This window comes from Perca fluviatilis, chromosome 15, assembly GCF_010015445.1.
Source record: "Perca fluviatilis chromosome 15, GENO_Pfluv_1.0, whole genome shotgun sequence".
In the NCBI taxonomy this organism is placed as follows: Eukaryota; Metazoa; Chordata; class Actinopteri; order Perciformes; family Percidae; genus Perca; species Perca fluviatilis.
This window is the reverse complement of record NC_053126.1, coordinates 26411380-26431288: the sequence shown is the minus strand read 5'-3', so window position 1 is coordinate 26431288 and position 19909 is coordinate 26411380. Positions and strand designations below refer to the sequence as shown.

At 41.3% G+C, this 19909-nt stretch overlaps 1 protein-coding gene across 6 annotated transcripts in view; it reads left to right on the top strand.

The window, feature by feature from the left end:
• LOC120574865 (serine/threonine-protein kinase BRSK2-like) overlaps positions 1-19393 on the top strand; it is a 33843-nt gene extending 14450 nt beyond the window's left edge. Inside the window, exons 9-20 of one of the 6 annotated variants that reach the window (XM_039825347.1) lie at positions 1741-1772; positions 3509-3673; positions 5358-5455; positions 5782-5932; positions 6960-7020; positions 10213-10489; positions 12397-12445; positions 14407-14530; positions 16269-16370; positions 16969-17077; positions 17397-17486; positions 17591-19393. In XM_039825347.1, the coding sequence (XP_039681281.1) occupies positions 1741-1772; positions 3509-3673; positions 5358-5455; positions 5782-5932; positions 6960-7020; positions 10213-10489; positions 12397-12445; positions 14407-14530; positions 16269-16370; positions 16969-17077; positions 17397-17486; positions 17591-17838 (1506 nt within the window). In that variant the 3' untranslated portion in view covers positions 17839-19393. Of the gene's footprint in view, positions 1-1740; positions 1773-3508; positions 3674-5357; positions 5456-5772; positions 5933-6959; positions 7021-9882; positions 10490-12396; positions 12446-14406; positions 14531-16268; positions 16371-16968; positions 17078-17396; positions 17487-17590 lie in introns of all 6 variants that reach the window. The other 5 variants (XM_039825345.1, XM_039825342.1, XM_039825346.1 and 2 more) reach the window with 5 other exon arrangements.
• The last annotated feature ends 516 nt before the right edge of the window (positions 19394-19909 follow it).

Genomic DNA, 19909 nt, shown 5'->3' with positions numbered 1-19909 from the left:
TTGTCATGGCTTCCGCATTATGCAGCCCATAGAGCGGGAGCACTAGAGACTTCCACCGCTTTCCGGGTTTAGCGCTCCGCTAACTTGAATGGGGATTAAATGATTTAATCGTGCAGCTCTTCTAGACTTGCCAAATGTTATCGGACGGAATTAATCAAATTTTGATAGTGAAACGGGTCATTTCGTGGGGGTTCTCAAGCTAAAACAAAATGTATCTGTAATGTAACTGGTTTACAGACATCTTTTTTGCCATGTAAGTCTATGAGAAAAAGTCCTTTTGGGCCAGAGAGCATCACATGACGGGCTGGGAGTTGTATTTCCAATGTTTGGCTGCTATGTTCAATTTTGCTTTAAAAGCCGTCGCACTTCCCGGGGGCCTGATGCAGATAGGGGATTAGTGTATAATGTACTGGGGGATTTAGGACTAGACTGTAGGGATACTGAATGTAGAAACAAGAGTCTACAGCCATGCTGAGGCTGTACTTGATTTAATGCTAACACCAGTATGCTAACATGCTCACATTGACAACACTAACATGCTGATGTTTAGCAAGTGTAATGTTTGCCATTTTATTTTAGCTTGTTAGTTTGGTAGAAAACCCTAAGTCTAAGGTATATGCTTTAAAGCTTTAGTGCGAAACTTTTTAATTTTAATGAACGTCCATCACATTCAAGCCATTGCCAAATGAGTTGATCCCGAAAATAGTGGCGTCCGGCGACTTTCGCACGCAGAAGCTCAAGTGAAGATAATGACCTCTTCTGAAGAGTCCATCATGTTTCTTTAATCCTCCGTGTCCTCAAGCAACTGCAGGAGGGGTGGGGATGATGCGCGATCACGGAAGGCTTTTATCATGTGGATGAGCCGACAGTTTAGTTGTCATTACTTAGAATTCCTCATGGGGGCGACAGAAACTATGCACTATAGCTTTAATATGAATGTTTTATAATCACCTCTCCTGAACTATCGCACTTTGCTGTTGTATAACCACTGTACTTTAGCTTGACCTGGGACATACTGTATGTTGTATGTCAGCGTGACCGGGATATAGCTTTTTATTAGTCTGTGGAGACATTATCCAATCTCAAAGAATTGTTTTATGGAGATAACAGCATGCGCACACTGACGATACAAGCCAAAAACTCAGTTTTGCCTGTCCACACCTCAACGCTGAAAACGGAGTTCCTGAAAATCTTCAGCCTGGCCAGAGTTTCCCAAAAGATCTGTTCTCAGTGACCTAAAACACAGTTTGCCTGTGGAACAAAGTCCAAAACACAAATGGGGAACATCATTAGCTTTGCAGGTATTTGATTTGACAATTCGTGTCTGCCAGTTTCATGACAATCCATTCAGTATTTGTTGAGGTATTTCAGTCTCGACCAAAGTCATGGACCGTCCATCCGTAGAGCCATGGCTAGAAAACTGTGTGAAACAAAAATCAGGGTGCATGGTCCATAGAGAAAGTTCCTTAGGAGCACACTGAGACGGGTCAATTCCTGAAACACATTTATTATTTTCTGACCATCACTGTGCAAAAGAGCCGCTAAATTGGTAGCTTTAGACTTCCATAAGAAATAAATGACTGGTAGTCAGAAGGTTTTTTTGTTTTACACAGATTTGTTCAGCTGTACCGCAGATGCTTTATCTTTGTTGATGTGTCATTGCAGGGTTAAATCAGTTGTAAATATGCTAAAATGCTTTGATGAATGCTGTAATATTGTCTTCTATTTTGTCGATTACAGCTAGAAGCAATACAGAAACACCCCTGGTACCAGTAAGTACCACATTTTCTTAATTCTTTCTGACTTCCTCTGCATGTTCTATTTTTCCTTGTCCACCCAAGCCACTATCACCCACACCCCCTTGTTATATATATATATATATATATATATATATATATATATATATATATATATATATATATATATATATATATATATGTCAACAAAGGGATAACAGTTTTTAAAACAAGTGTACAATTCTTCCGCTTGTTAAATGTCAAATAAACAGATACATTATTTGCCAGATTATGGTAATTTAACATTATGTTAATCATAGATTAAAAGCAATAATGTGCATTACTAGTACTAAAGTAACATAGTGGAACTACCAAGACCAAATTTGTGTTGACTAGCCAGACCCTCCTTAACAGCGCTGTGGAGGAAGGTCTGGCAATGTAAGACTACTAATAACACAATATAACAAATTGAAAAAAAATATATATTTCTCATGCAGAGGGAACATGAGGAAGTTAATATCAAATTAGCGGTGGGGGAAATTAAAGGTATTCAGAAAAGTGGTGGGGACATATCCCATATCACCATTCCTACCATAAATTACACCCATGGAGCAACCACCTTTTTGAGGACACGTGAAAACTTCAAAATTCACAAGTGCAGTATTTACTGATGTTTCATATGTCATAGAACAAAACTTGAACATAACACACAGACCTTATTTCAGGCATCTAACCAAAAACCCAATCAAAAAAAACATTGAGCTAAGACGAGGGAAGCGGAAGTGCAAAAACGTAAACTCATTTCTGGGTTTTAGGACTCATTCCTGCAGCCCTCTATAATGAAAAAATATATAAACGTGGATTAATCCATAATACTACCTGCATTGCTTTGTAAAATCATAACCTCTGCCCAAAGTATTTGACATATCTGCTTAATTGGTATGGGCTTTTAAAAGCCAGTGCTTAGACCAGTATATTTTTACTGCATTGACTTTGCTCATTAGCACATGTTGAGCTGATATGCATGTTCATGTTAAAGGTCCCATATTGTAAAAAGTGAGATTTCCATGTTTTTTGTTTTTTTTTACAAAGCAGGTTGAGGTGTTACACAAATGCTGTGAAACGCTCAATCCACAGAGAAACGCACGCAACCCGTATTCAGAAACTTTGCCTTTAAATGAGCCATCAGGACTTCTGTACAGTTGTGATGTCACAACTATACTAAATATAGGAAGAAAGAGACGCTACAGTGCTGTCACAGTCATTTCCCCGGCTGCAATGACGGAGCAGAGACTCAGAGAGCGCACATGCGAAAGACCTGCAAATGCTGACCAATCAAATCAGACTTAGAGACTCAGGCGCTAAAACGGAGCATTTCAGACAAAAATTACAAAAAATAATGTGTGTGTTTTTTAACATTAAAGCATGTAAACATCTTCAAATATGAACCTGAAAATAGGCGTAATATGGGACCTTAAAAAACATGTAAAGAATGAGTTCAAAAAGTCCATTTCCAATGAAATCTAGATCATAAAAGTCTAGGGAGACAAATGCTGGACTGAGTAGGTACTGGACCAAGGCCAAAACCAGCCGGATACATTGTCAAACCAACATCTATTATACCGCACCGTAATATCAAACTGGGAAAAGTTCTCCCTCAGTGGACATTAAACCTGTGTAATGTTGGACATCATTGGCCATCAGTGTTTGCTGTTGTTTCTAACATTTGTAATTGCACGCACTAACCACATACGTGGACTTTTTCCTACCAGGGGTGGTCGTAATGAGCCTTGCCCAGAGCAGCCGCCCCCTCGCCGGGTGTGTGTGAAGAGGATCCTGTCCTTAACAGACCTGGACCCTGATGTCCTGGAGAGCATGTACTCCTTAGGGTGCTTCAGAGACCGGGTCAAACTCACACAGGACCTTACAAGTGAGGAGTGAGTAAATATAACCCATCAAACATTTCCACTTTGACTAGATGGCAATACATCAATGTGCACCACTGTTGAGAAGTATATGTTGGAATATATGACAGGAAGAACATCAAACAGTTTTATAAATCTGCTTTATTTCCAACTGCATAATATATTAAAATATTAATGGACAAATGAAAGAATTGAAGAATGCAATCTTTATCTTTTAAGTAGAACTAACATGTGTGCTTGCACGCCTGCTGTAAACCAAATGCATAATTGTTGGTGTATTTAATTTCTCTCTCACAATGTCTCTCTCTCTCATTGTCTTTTTTTGTCTCATTGTGGCCAGTCAATTACTTAAATCATTAGTCTGCCTGGCATGGCAGGAACAAGAGCAACAATGGCTCTTTTATCTCTCTCCACCCACCCGCTGTGTCTCCCTTTCTCTGACAAACTGAGGGTTCCTTACTACCCACAACAGCAGTAGCATAAGCGTTTTAGCACCTTGTAGCTCATCGTTTGGGTTTTCTGGCCCGCAACTTTACTGTTTTGAGTGAGTCTCACAGCTCACGTCATACTCTTTACCAGCCACAAAAAAAGACATGTTTGGACAGATTCAAGCAAGATGGTCAATCAAATTTTATTGGTACACTTAGGCATCAATTAGAGCCACGTTGTTATTTGCTTATTTTTTGGAATGGAGTTCTGCTGATACAGACACCAGCTCATAGAGAGACTGTGCAGCCAGCGAGCGGTTCATTACCTGCTTTAATCTTCTTTTCAACTTCATTTTCTTGACTCCATCCGTCTAGTTTGTGCTAGCTAAATCCCGGGACCAGCAGCTCCCTGACAACATCCACGGTTGTTGCCCGCAGTATCCCAAATGTAGCCCCCTATGCCCTAGCCTATATTCACTACGTTCCAAATGGTGGAAACTCCACCAAATGTCCTTCTTTTCGGCCGGATATCTGTTACCTTCAGCTTTCTTTGTGTTGTAATTCTAAACTCCGGTGGATCTATGAGGACTATACTGCTCCTCCGATCTCTGCAGGGTAAATCCAGACAGCTAGCTAGACTATCTGTCCAATCTGAGTTTTCTGTTGCACAACAACAATTGGTTTTGAATGTACACACGTTCCACCAAAACAAGTTCTTTCCCGAGGCTATTCTGCAGCGGCACCGGGGCTCAGTCCGGCGCTTAGCGCCGTTCATGACGATTGTGATTGGTTTAAAGAAATGGCAATGAACCAGAGCACGTTTTTCTCCCATCCCTGAATGCTGTGTGGACTAGCCTGACCCCCCTCCTCAGCGCTGTGAAGGAAGGTCTGGCAAAGCGAGATTACCTATGCCCTATCTCGCGATGTTAATGAAAGTGAAAAATAATTTGTGTCTGCCCCCTGTGATTCAAATCTACTCCGAAATGTAATTCCAACAGACAAAACGGGCCGAAAAAACATACCGTAACCATAATTTAGAAACAATTCATTACTTACAATATGACGTGACTGGACCACCACTCACAATGCGTTGCCAGTATTTACTGTACACGTGTACTTCCAGGATGGTGCCAGCCGTAGTTGTCAGGAGACGCGTGACCCTGACAAAGCCTCTTGTTCTTTCCTGTATTCTCCGATTCTGTCAGCAAAAAGCTTTCTGTGTGTCTCCTCTCTTTATGACCTGTGTCTCTTTGCGTCTCGATCTTCAGGGAGAACCAGGAGAAGATGATCTACTACCTCCTATTGGACAGGAAGGAGCGCTACCCCAGCTGTGAAGATGAGGATCTGCCTCCCAGAAATGACCTAGGTGAGAACCGAGGTCTTACCAAGAACAACGAGACAAAAGTTTGATTATGAAAGCAAATGTTATTTCTACTATGAACTGTCTGAACTATGAGTAGATTTAAAAAAAAAAACGTTATTGTCTTTAACACACGAGCAATTAACATCGCAAAAAAAAAAAAAAATCCTCTTGAGACTGGGCTTCATTCATATAGAAGCAACACTGTATATAGGTAGATCACGCATACAATTAACTAAATCTGTAGTTATAAAGATTTTGCATGGGGGGTGGAGGATGAAATTCTTATTTTTTTATTTATTTATTTTTTACTAATGTTATTGACCTCCAAGACCCACCCAGGAAGCGTGTGGACTCCCCCATGCTGACGCGTCATGGCCGTTGTCGTCCAGAGAGGAAGAGCTTGGAGGTCCTCAGTGTCACAGAACAGGGGTCTCCCACCCCACCTCGCAGGGCCCTGGACACTAATGCACACAGCCAGAGGTAAGAACAAGCACTGACTATATGACATCTTTTTAATTGATGGAGATTGTGGACAGCCAAGTTAAAGGGTAACTTTGGGTTTTTTTCAAGCTGTTTTTGTGTGTAAGTGACTGATGGGAACAACAATCTTTGAAATTGGTCCAGTATTGAGTGTGAACGCTGTGAAAGGCAGCCACAGATCTGGCTGCAATGTAATCCTATACATTATAATACTATGGAAATGATCCCTACATATATTGGATCTTTTTTAAAACAGTAAAATCTGCTTTGTATAACCAGAAACATCTCTGAGATGGCTATCGCTAAACCCACCAGACTCCCTTTAAAAAAAAAACAATACTTTTAGCGTGTGTAGATCCAGCATATTTTCACGTGTACATCGGTAAACTATGTGTTTATTTCAACCAAAACTAGAATTTTGATGGTTGGAAAAGTGGAAAGACGAACCGAAACGGCTTTTCATAGTTTTATTTAGTGTCTGTCGACTTTGAATGAAGTGTATTTTAAGTTGATAAAATGACTGTTTATTAACATGGAGTCTGGTGGCTTTAGCGATTTCTCGGATGGTTTTATGTTTAAAAAAAAGGGATCTTACTCTTTAACAGAAAGGACGACCTCCTTAGAAATCCTTTCCATAATGTTGTCAGACACTTTTAATAACAATCTGAGCCTGTCAGTGGCAAAAACTGCACTTTTATGGACGATAATTGACAATGCACATTTGCCCTATGGGATTTTTTTAGGAACACAATTGCCCCCATTGGGTTACATTGCAGCCTGGTTCGCGACAGCCCGGTTACTGCCTTCTTGCTCAATACTGGACCAATTTCAAAGATTTTTGTTCACATCTGTCTATTAGACCCAAATGCATGGGGTAATATGGTCCAGGTTGCAAGGTAACAAGCTCAATAGCAAGCTCAACCGTAGAGCAAACTAGAATTATAAACTACTAAATATCTTTTGATTGTTGCACCTGAAAGTCCCATTCACCTCAATGACTCTTGTTGTTTGTTGCTGTCTTCAAAAGGTCTCGTTCAGTCAGTGGGGCATCCACAGGCCTGTCCTCCAGTCCTCTCAGCAGTCCCAGGGTAAGAACTTCACTCTACTCTCTTCGGCTGTGGTACACCACTATTCGTTGCCTCTGACCTAGCTGCTTTGGTATTCACAATCAGGGTTCGACTGAGTTCAAATTAGACTCTTAAGCGAAATTCAAAGTTTTGAATAAATAACAATCTACACGCTTACACTTTAATCAAGCAACCTAATGTTGCAAGAACTTGTGAGATTTTGAACATCGGATACCTGCTTTCTCCCAAATAATCTCACCCATTTTAATCTCCCTATGCCTATAACGGATCCTGGATCTAACTGAATTATTACAGGTTGACTTTTTGACAAATTCACTTATTCCATTTTTTGCCAAGAGTTAGATTAGAAGTTCATTACCACCTTCATGCTTATACAGTAAACATGAAGCTACCAGCAGCTGGTTAGCTCAGTTTAGCTTAGCTTAGTTTAGCACAAATGATGAGATATAATGTGTTAAATAATGACTATTGTGAGATTTTTACATTTGGGCAGAGCCAGGCTTGCCTTCCAGACTTTATGCTAAGCTGTAAGATAACCGGATGTAACATCCGTAGAAACGTGAGCGTGTTATCAATCTTTTAATCCAAGTCTTGGCAAGGGTATTTTCCAAAATGTCAAACTATTCCTTTAACAAACATATAATGCAACCATCTTGGAGTTAAATTTGCTTAGCCTACTTGGAACTGGGATGGAACAATGGGAAATTAAGTTTAGGCTGACCCGAGCACACTCTACACAAACTATTTTTAGGCATAGATTAGGACACATTGATTGCAAAAAATAATAATTGCTTTTTCACTTCTGTTGGGGGTACGTCTTCCTTTTATGTCTGCACATACAGTAAAGATCACTTCAGAAATTGGGTTAGAGTTAACTCAGACTTTCCCCGTCATATTTACCCTCCTTATATTGTACGCATAGTCAGTCTCTCCAGAAAAACGCGATTATGCGATCGCATAATTCAATGCATAATCAGCCAAAGTCCGCATATTCATGCGGGGGCCGCATTTTTTCAAATATGCTGCACTTTCGCCGCATAAATTGCAGATATTATATTTTTTAAATATGCGGTGCTTGCATGATTTCATAATCCCCGCATTTACGTTGCAAAAAAGTCACATATATCTTAGCAGAAAGTTGAAAAAATGTTGCGTTTACTTCACTTCACACAAAAGCAGCCATTTTCCCCTGTTGCCATGGGAACGTTATGAAGTGACGTAATTACGCGACATGAACATCATCGAAAAGCGATGGTGCTTGGAGGTTGAATTTGACATGTACTTTGAGTCTCTTAAGTTGGTATCCAATAAGAAAGCTACAGTATCTTAATATCTGATGTCTACTCAAATTTCTTTGTGTAAGTGCTCCTGCTGTCTATATTATTAACGATTTTTGAAAGTCTGTCTCTTTTGTATCTTTTATTTCCCTCTGTTTAGACTATTACTTTTATTTTTACTTTAATATTATATTATTTGTATATATTTTTGTATCTTATTTGTTTACTTATTGCAATGACTGAATATCTGTAAACTATTTTTGGAAATTAAGTTTTAAAAAAGCAGGGTGTTGGGGGAATCACTTTTTCTTCTCTTTTTCATCAAACCGCAGTTTTTGCAAGTTCCCGCAATTTCATCGCATAAAATTGCATAAATATCCCGCATATTCCATTGCATTTTTTAAGAAAACGTGGCGCATAATCAAGGATTTTTGCCGGCAACAATCACAAAAAAACTCTTTCTGGAAGGACTGCATAGTATGTACAATGTAAGCACATTTGAGGGATTAGGGTGATCATATTTTTCTAATTGTCAACAAATCCCATGAAAAAAACAAAACCAACAAAGAATGAATTGAACTACCCAAGTTTTTTATTTCTGTGTATTAAAAGCCTGATAAATGTTATTCTTGTGTGCCATAGAGCTTCATTGTTGTCCAAAACCTATTGAAACGCACCACTGAGCCACACAGTTGCTCTGGGTAACGTGTTCCTTTATATCCATGGACATGGGCGCTGTGGTTTATTTTAAATCAATCCCACATACACCATTCTGCTGCTTTAAATTATAACTAGGGTACCAAATGTGCATTCATCCGCGGCTAAAAATAGTCCCTAACAATTGCACTATTTTCTAGTAATCTTTGATAAAAAAACTACAGTGTCCAGTTGTTTTAAGAATCTGCTCAGTATTCAAACTAATAATATGCATCTTCAATAGGGACTAGGGAGTTTTGGAGTTAAGTTTGTTCTTTGTAACTGTTGAGAAAAATATAGCATAATTGCAGCCTAATCCTTTAATTTGTAATCCAGAAGGCAACATCTTTTTTTGTTTATCAATTGCAGTCAATTGGTCTTTGTTAGCTCTCTGTAGTGTTGTGTGTTGTGGACTAAAAACTGTTTCTTTTTCCTATTGAACATAGATAATATAAAGTCAACAAATATGTATTACCAATAGCTTCAATATATAAATATCGTTTTTTGCCATCAAAAACACCAAAACAAATTTCCTGTGGTGCTGTGTTTTTGTCTGATAACCCTTACTCGGACTGTCACTGCTAGCTGTGCTTTTCCATCATACTGTCACATTCTCAGTCATACACATTTCCATTTCATAGACACGCCATGCTGCCTCAGACAAAAGTCTGTGTGCACATGCTGACATGGATAAAAAGGGACTAAAACATAACTCGCATAACTATACCCAAGAATAGAGCTCACCAAATCCATCTTCCCCTTTGGTGCGTCTGATCTAGGCTTGTTGAAGAACCCTTTCCATTAAGCCATAATTCATGACCATTGCTCTCTCTCATCTGTCCATCCCTCTTTCCCTCCTTCTCCCCATCTCTCTCTGTCTGCCCATCAGAGCCCGGTCTTCACTTTCAGCCAATCAGAAGTCACCTCCGCTCCTTCCTCCAAAGACCCCAAACCAGGAAGTGCCACCACCTCCCGGCCTACCCGCCCAGCACCCGACTCAAAAACACAGACCCTGCCCTCAAAGGGCCCCGCCGACCGGCCCCAACTCCACTCCATGAAGTCCCTCCCTCTGCAGACTCCACGCTCCCCTTCCCCATCCCCCTCTCCACTCCTCTCCCCCATCCCACGCTTCTTCAACTTCCCCTCTCCGTCTGTCTTTAAGTCCAAGAACGTCCACTCGTCCTCTAACTCCTCTGCCACCCCTCCTCCTGTGTCGCAGGTCACGCCGCAGGGCTCGCCGCTGCCCACCCCGCTGGGCACGCCTGTGCACCAAATCCACCACCCTTCCTCCACCACCCCTCCCTCCTCTTCCTCCTCGTCTTCTTCTTCCAGAGCGGACGGAGCCGGCGGGGCCTCGCTGTCACTGACGCCGCCCTCCAGCCCGGGCGGCAGTGGCGGTCTGGCCGGCTCGAGCTCCGCCCACTGGAGAACAAGACTCAACTCGTTCAAAAACAACCTTCTGGGCTCGCCACGCTTCCATCGGCGCAAACTGCAAGGTGAGTTCATACCAGAGGTGCCCAAACTCTTTCATATAAAGGGCCAAATTGTACCTGGATGGAAGGCCACGGGCCAAAAATAACTGTTGATGTTAAAGAATACTGTAATTCTTGTAATTCGTCACAGATAAAACTTATGTTGGGAAGTTGTGCTTTACATTGCCGTAAAACTCAGATGAAATACTTTTTAGCTGCAGTTACAAAATAATAGGAGAAAAGGCATGAGCATGTCAAATGCCATGGCGGGCTAAAACAAAGGGAACACGGGCCAAACTTGGAAGGCCTTGGTTTAAACCAGAGATCTTCAACAGGGGCTGCGGGGCCAAATTATGGTATAATGTATAATCATTTATATAATGTTTTGTCAAAAATGTAAATGTCTTAACACAAATCCAACATATTATTAGCAAATATAAATCAACCTATTTGTAGAAAAATCCACAGATACACATGTATGTTTGAACATTAAAACATGATTTACAAAATCAAAACACCAATTATTGTTTTATTAGCTTAGTATTCTATGTACTATGTATGTTTAGAGAAAATCCAGCACACTGACCATTACGCAAGCAATAATTTATTTATTTATTTATCAGGTAAATTACCTTACATTTACCTGATGGTCTGAGACCGAAACGTTGTATTTTTCTTCTAAATAAATTATTGCTTGTGTAATGGTCAGCGTGCGGGAATTTCTCTAAACTTTTTGATCTGCTACTTTTGATCATATCCTACCCATCAGTGCGCCCATGGGCGTGCTGATCTTACAGGGAGGTGTGTTCAGGTGCATTCTGGGCTTATTGCTATCTTGAGGCAGCGGGAAGTGATCGCGCCATTGACCAACAAAAAGCTGGTCTAAAGTCAGTAGCGCAGCATTTCATTGTTATTTTAACATCAAATTAGTAAAATGCGCTTGGGCTCGTGCACAGCGCGCACACACTATGCTTGTTACACACACACAGTGCAGCAGCACACAAACATGCAAAAGATTACAAATAAAAATATTACGGTGCAAATCCGCCATCATAATAGCAACACGCCAAGGTACAGCGCCTGGCTTTTAAAGGGAATGGGAGACAACACTCTGATTGGTTTATTGCATGTTACGCCCAAAACACACCTATGAATTAATGAAGACACTAAGTACAACCCTTTTAAACCATGCGCCCAGCACACGGACCCTTTTTTATTGCCGTCAAACTAGCAAAAGTGGATTTGGACACGCCCTAGACGCACCTGCGCCATGCGCTTCACACCGTGCGCTTAGATCGTTAAAATAGGGCCCGGTAAGTGATGGTGGTGTGAATCCTCCCCACTGATTGGTTGAGATAATACAACCCCCCCAAAAAAGTTTGCATTTGTGGAATGAGGTAACATGTTTCTCCATCAGTGTGATTTTTTTATGTTCACCAGACATGTTGTCATTTCTTTTTGTTAAAATGGATTTCATAAAATTAGAATCGAAAAAAGTATCGCTCAGGAACCGGTATCAAAATCACGGTTTTGGTATCGGTACCGGTACCAGTATGGAAAATCTTTGAATGATACCCAGCCCTACTCATAATGGATGTGGGAATGGAACTAATTTGTTACAATATCAAAAAAAGTTTGCATCTGTGGGATGAAGTAACATGTTTCTCCATCAGTGTGGACTTGATGTTCACCTAACAGCTTAAAAAATCAGAGTTCTACTACTCTATATTCACATCCAAGATACAATCTATTATTACCATAAACTACCACATGTCCCAGTCTGCAGCCTGCGGCTATGTTGACTAATGGCTGTGATAATCTGTAATTAGGGCAATTAGATTAGGGCATGTCATCAAGATTCACTGCCTGTTTCCTTTTTTCCCCCCCTCTTTCCTTTTTCTCTCTCTTTGTCTCCCTTTTTCTTTTTTTAGTCCCCACATCAGAGGACATGTCCAGTTTGACTCCAGAGTCCAGTCCAGAGTAAGTCCACACGTCTTAGTTTGTCTCTCTCTACTTTCTATCTACTCTAAGTGCAATACAACATTTCAACAGTTAGTTCGTTGACATCACAAGTACCATTCAGTAGCATTTAGAGCTTTCGGGCTTTCAATCTTCAGAACAGAGATTTCTTTTGTCAACTACTGTTTCCAAAATCGAGATAGAGCTTTCCATTTCAATTTGACAACTATGGTTTCATTTTCATAATCCTAGTGTTATAGAAGCTAGGCTTCCGTAATTCCTTCCCAAGCTCAGTACCTAAGTCTTCATCTTGGGAGTTATACCATCTTTAAGGGACAGTTTGGATTTTTTTGAAGTGGGGTTGTATAAGGTACCTACATTGCCTGCTGTAGATGGAAGTTGGCACGCCCCCAGTTTGTACCGGTACAGAAGCTAAGCAAACATATTTTAGCCACCTAAAAAAAGCCCCACATTAAAAAAACAATATTGGTTTAAGTGTATGCTATATTTAGAATATTTTCACCGCTTTACCTTTGGTGAATCCAAACAAATCCATTTAAAACACCAGTAACACAAACTAACTAACACAACTTTTGTTTTTGCGAGGCAAAATTACTGTTTTTTGTCAAAAGAGTCTGGTGGCTTTGAAGAAAGCACAGAACGGCTTTAGTTCCCCTGTCGGAAAGGGCTGTCAAACGGCAAGGTAGAGCAGTGAAAATATTCTAAATATGGTGTGTGCCCATCCAGGGCCTAGACTTGTTGACGCCCAATATGGCCGTTAATATTCCAGAATTCAGCCATATAAAACAAGTTCCGGACATATGTTTTAAATAGCCATTTAATAGCATACATTTAAACAACAATAATACACAAAAAAAAAAAATCATCCAAGTTCCAATTACGAAACTGTAAATCTAAGTAAAGCGCTGCAATGGGGTCCTTAATGCAAAAATCTCAATCAGAACTGGACTTTCACTGTCAGCGCTAGGCTACGATTCTGGCACGACACCGGCACCACTCCTCACCAGCATCCCCCCTCCTCCCTTATATTTAACAAATAATGGAAAACGGCATTATTATCACTGGTCATAAAAATCACCATTAACTGATTGCTATCAGCTTTTCCATTCCTGCTTCAGAATCACTGGCTCATTCACCAGCTGATTGACTACCAGCTGACAAGTAACCTCCAATGACACTTTCACCATTCATTTCATGTTATGCCGTTAGCTGCGTTTCCTTCCACCACCTCAATCTCCTGGTATTATTTTTACGTAAGGTTTAATGTACATTTATGTGTTTGTTAAGGGGACATTGGTTCTCCCATGCAGAATTTGTGACTGCCAAATTTAACTGTATAACCAAAATGCTATAAATAGTGTCAATTCCTTGACGTGAGTGTCTCTGACTGAACACTGTCAGTCATTATATGCCAGTTAAAAATAACTTTTTGTATACTAGTTAATTTGTACTCATAATTAGGGCTGGGTACCGAAATCAATACTTTTCAGGCACCTTCCAATTGCCTAGTATCGAGTATCGAGAAAAAATGCCTCATCATTTAATTCCAAATTTGAATACCTAAGGAGCAAGTCTCATCAGCGTTAGTGAGCCAATAAGCACGCAGCATGATTCTACCAAGATCTATTAATGCGTGTGATTGGCTGTCTAACAATACACTGTCGTAGAGACAGGCAGGAAAAACTCACACAGAGACGGTGCTCACGTAGTAGGAGCTGAAACATAAGTAAAAAGATTGTGCCGTAATGTTTAATGTTGTAATTTCGATTTGTCAAAATGGATTTCATAAAATTGGTATAGAAAATTTGGAATTTAAAAAAAGTATCCCTCAGGAACCGGTATCAAAGACACGGTGTTGGTATCGGTACCGGTATGGAACATTTTTGAACGATACCCAGCCCTACTCATTAAGGATGTGGGCATGGAACTAATCTGTTACATGTCAAACACTTAATTTGCAGACTGGCTAAGAAGTCCTGGTTTGGCAACTTCATCAGCCTGGAGAAGGAGGAGCAGATCTTTGTTATGATTCGAGACAAGCCACTCAGCTCCATCAAGGCTGACATCGTCCATGCTTTTCTCTCAGTGAGTACAATCGAGCTTAGATAAGAGGTTAGATAAGACAACTTTCAGCATTGCTATATAATACCCTTTGTGGCGTTAAAGGCAATAGTGGACATATCTTCAACGCCAGGACCCATGGTGGAAAATCCCTTCTCGGGGTCTCTCAATCAGAACAAAAGAAAGATGCCGGACTTTGATGATGTCGTGAAGTAGCGTAGGATCATGGGAGTTGTAGTCTTCATTGCCAAATGAAAATCTATCTGACGTGACTCAGGCAGAAATAATTATCATGGACGAGTTAATGTGTTAAAGTTTTGTTTCACGTTACGTTTCGTTACATTTATTACTTAATGTCATTTAATTTGAAGGAAATAGCCGCAGTGTTCTCTCTTTGTGGTGGTAACAAGTGTAACATGAAAGCATGGCGGAATGAGCAAGCTAGCTAGCTAACTAGCCAGCCATTAAATGAGTAAAATGTAAGGACTCGATAGCCTAGAAATCTAGACGCACCCTAGCGGTAGCAAATGTAATTTGCAGCCAGGGTTGTCTAGCAACTCTCCGTTGGCTTGTGAGCTGGAAAAAACAAACTCTAGTCAGGCCAATGACATTGTGTATAGAGTCGGTGGGCGGGCTTAACATAATGATGGCAGAGTTGCGACCACAGTCAATGGTTGCGACGGTTCCACGTGAATTCCCTGCTACTTGAAAAAAAAGAAGGTGGCTGCTGCGGTCTTTCAAATCAGCTTTGGCTTAAAGTTAAGTTAAGCTTTTCTTTGAGAAAAGAACAAAGAACGGCACTGAAGTCATTCCTAAAAAAGGCTCATGTTAGCATGAAAGCATAGTGGAATTAGCAAGCTTACTAGCCAGCCGTCTGTCCCCGGACCTGCCCTTCTCCCGGCAAAAGTCTTCTAACAGTGGATAGAGGCGGAGGGACAGTGGGGTGCGCGAGCTAGCTAACTTACCATACGATGAGTCGACTATCCATACACCTACAGTTTTGCTAGTCTATTTTCTTCCCGAGGCTATTTTGCAGCGGCACCGTGGCTCCGTGCGGCCCTCAGTGCCGCCCATGACGATTTTTTTCTCCCATCCCAGAATGTTGTGTGGACTAGCCAGACCCTCTTCCGCAGCGCTGTGAAGGAAGGTCTGGCAATGCGAGACTACTGTTTTGCTAACGTTAAGTGGCAAATTCAATCGTGGGGTAGCCCAGCACTGTTTTCCGTGTTCAAAACAATCATGATAAAAATAACTTTATGAGCGTGCTGAGCATTGTTGTAATAACGCTACACTGTATCATGTCCTTGCCGCTGTATAAGTAGGCCAATTATTAGCTAAGCCACACGGCCCCCACCGATAACACCAAAGGTAAACAATGTAACCTTAATATTAACTGTCATTTATAAAGTAAGGTAACGTCATGTTAAGCAGCACATGTAATTCTGTATCTAAAGGAACTGTATCTAGCTAGCTAGCAAGCTCAACATATTTTGTAGGAGAGAGGGTGCTGCTATACTAACGCTGGCTAGGTTACACAATGATAGACGTTACGTTACATAACTTTATAACCTAAACCAAGCTTTCAGAGGAGCTGCAGAAAGTGCACAGATGATGGGAAGAGTTTCCCCACGATCTACATAGTTTATTATGCCGTCAGGCTGCTCTATAGGAGTCCTGAATCAAAAACTAAGACCAGAAAAGTAGACAGATTGAGTATTTGATCTTTTTCACTGAGTGTCACCCTTTTCTTTTGCCTCTCCAGATCCCATCCCTGAGCCACAGTGTGGTGTCTCAGAACAGTTTCCGGGCAGAGTACAAGTCCTCTGGCGGCCCCTCGGTCTTCCAGAAGCCCGTCAAGTTCCAAGTATTGTTACATCTTTACCCTCTTCAGCCCCGAGAAGCAACATTCCTAACTCAATCTTTACAAACGAAAAAAAAAAAAAAAAACATTTAAACCCACAGAGGTTTATATCGGATTCTAGTCAACGTCTCAGTCCTCCCTGTGAATATTTTGATTGTTTCAATGTCCGCATCATGGAAATTCAATAGCGTCACTACAAAATGTACATCTAATAGCATGCAATCCAAAACTTTTTAAGCAGCTTTAGCTCAAATTTAAGCAGCATTTATGTATGTTTGATGTATAATGCTTGTTCATATAATACTACAAATATACGTACGCCCATGTAGTCAAATCATATTTGACTTTATATTGCATGTTCTTTTGTTCTGCTTTGGATTTACAGTTACATAGGTTAACAACTGAGAGCATTCACAGTAATTCATGTTACAGCTTTATGGTTGAAGCCACTATGTGTAGAATTGGAAAATGTGCAACTTTAGTGCCCACCAGTCCCAGTGGTAGTATTAAAAGCCCAACAGATCCAACCCAGGGACACAGAGATTAAAAAGCATTGAGAGAAAGACACAAACTAATAATACATGGTCCTTCTCTCCTGTAGGTGGACATTGCTTTCTCCGAGGGAGAGAGGGAGCGAGAGAGGGAACGAGCAGAGGGGGAAGGGAAACGAGAGATGGGCATCTACAGCGTCACCTTTACTCTAATAACAGGTAGGAGAGTGTTATGATAGATCTGTTTGGAGCAGTTTGTGAACAGTGTTCTCTGTTGGAGATGGTAAGTCCCTTTGGGGGGGACTTTGGGCTTTTTCACTTTGTAAACCTATAATGTGCACAAAAAAGATATACAAAACAATAAAGGAAAGGGAAAAAGGCAAAAAGCACAATATGAGCACTTAAATTTTTTCCTTGAAGCTGAATTTCTCTTTCTGTATTTAAAATTGGAGTTTTAATTTTCAAAGTTTTAGACTTAAAAAAAAAAAAAGCGGGCAACCTGAAATGAGTGACGAGATCATCCTCTCTTTTCTATTAGGTCCCAGTCGCAGATTCAAGAGAGTGGTGGAAACAATCCAGGCTCAGCTCCTGAGTACTCACGATCAGCCTTCTGTGCAGGCACTGGCTGGTAAGAAGCAAACACACACACACACACACACACACACACAAAAACTACACGTACCAGTAGTTCAGTTGTTTGTTTCACGTCCTCTCTCGCCGATTTTACCTCTGGCCCCCCAGATGAGAAGAACGGTCAGCTTTCCCGACAGCCCAGCACGCCTTCGCGTCAGAACTCCCGGCGTTCCGAGAGCGGATCGGAGCGGGGGGAGAAGGAACGTGCGGCAGATGGAGGGAGCGGAAGTGGAAGCGGCAGCGGCGGCGGCAGCAGCAGCAGCGGGACGGCCTTACAAAGGCAGGGCTCGGGGAAAGACAAGACCAGACTCCTCTCGTCGTCCAACGGGACACAGTCTCATCCCTGAAGAGAATGTTGTGGAAGAGAGGCCAGGGTCACCTGCCTGGCCTTTTTCTCTTCCTTCCCTCAATCCTACCCACGTTATTTCCTTCACTATTTCATTTCTTCCTGCCTTGCTTTCTACCATTATTCCAAAGCAATGGGATGGAAGAGGAGGGGGAAGTTTTTTCCCCCGAAGCTGATTTTCGGGACAGAGAATTGCCCACAAACGGCTGATTTTAGCAGAAATGCATACTTGTGGGGGTGGCGGAAGCAGATAGAGCTGATCTCTAATCAGCCTTCGTGATGAAAATCAGATGTCCCAAAAAGTCCCCAACCTTACCAGAGAAATAAAGGAAAAGCTCACACACGTCGTTCACCCCGACGAATCAAGAAAGCACATAACCTTCCCACCGACCTATCACATTGCAGCACACAGCTCAAATCCAACAGGAAACCTCCATCAGTCGGTCAAAATGGCCCAGGAAGATACCGGCCAATGACAGAGTCCCGTAAGTCATTCTGTTTTTATCATTTCCTGACCAGTCACCTGGAACATCCACGTCTCCTCAACACTAACCTGACCCCAAACAGGAAAACCTTCTCTCCTCTCTCTTCTCCTCACTTTCTAACTCAAGACAAATAGTGGCTTGTGTCTTCTCAAGCAATGCAACAAAAGGAGGATTTTATCTTTTGAGAAAGAATTAACAGGAAGAGTCTTGATTTGGACTTGATTGTTAAAGTGGATTTTACCTGTAGATAATTAGCAAACGTAACGCCGTACTTTAACAATCAAGGAGTCTGAGAGCAGAGAAAGAAATGACGGGGAATGGATCCGACGTGGTCTCCGTTCTGTAGCCCCACGGCGAGGGGGAACATCAAAAACCAGACAGACGAGACCACTTTTCCTCGAGCGTTTGAGAAGCATAAATTCCCACAATTATTTCCGAATTACACTGAAGCTATGACACCGCATTGCCTTTAACGGAGGAGAAAAAGTGGATAGCTAGGTAGATTTAGCCCCATTTGGAGGACACTAGTCACACCACAGGTAGAATGTCTCACAAGTGAAATCTCCCGCCGGAGGAGAGGGAGGTGAATAGATAGATAGAGACTAAACAGAGGATAGCTAGCAGCAGGTATCCATTGGGTAGCAAACGAAGGACACGAGAAAAACTAGCAGCAGAAATGTAGAGCTGACTTAGAGATGGCAGTGATAGCCTGTTCTGTTAGGTGGGGATCTTTTTCCAAGTCTCTCTCAATACACCATTCATACGCCATATGTACATTGAAAGAGTTCCAGTTTGCTGTATATTCTCCTGTACATGCTGGCTGTGAAAGAATCCCTTCCAAGTGTGACGCCACTGTAAAAGATAGGGAACAAAGTCCACAGGCAAGCTAATATGCGGCGTCATAAGTCTGCCTAACTGATGTTCGGTATACCATGCATGATTTTTTTCTGTACTTTTAGCTCAATGCTATGTATATAGCTATCAAGTGCACACTTAAAGCTATAGTGCGTAGTTTCTGTCTCCCCCATGAGGAATTTCTAAGTAATGACAACAAAACTGTCCACATGACGCAAGCCTTAGGTCACATGTGTCAAACTCAAGGCCCGAGGGCCAAATCCGGCCCCTCGCAGGTTTGATCCGGCCCGCATTTCAATTTAGGTTCACAATAAATTTAGGCCCACCTAGTTTTTGTCGCTTTTTCCAAAGTTTTTGGTGCATTTTTTTGACTTTTTTTCGCCTTTTCCGGCGGTTTATGTGTTTTTTTTCAAGGCTTTATGCACTTTGTTTTAAAGTTTTTTACGCTTTACTCAGTAAGCTTTTGCCACTTTTCCGGAAGTTTTTGATGCTTTTACGATGTTTTTGGCACTTTCTGATGTTTTTGGCACTTTTTCAGACAATTTTGACGCTTTTTTCCGGCCTTCTTCCAACGTTTTTGGCACTTTTTTCAACGTACTTGTCCCTGCCTGTCTGGGGCTTTATGAGGCCCAAAATGTAAGTGAGAAGACTACAGTATATGAGCCATGCAAAAATACAGTCAAAATATTTGGCTTTTTCTCTTAAATAAAAGCATGTCAATAAACTCTACAT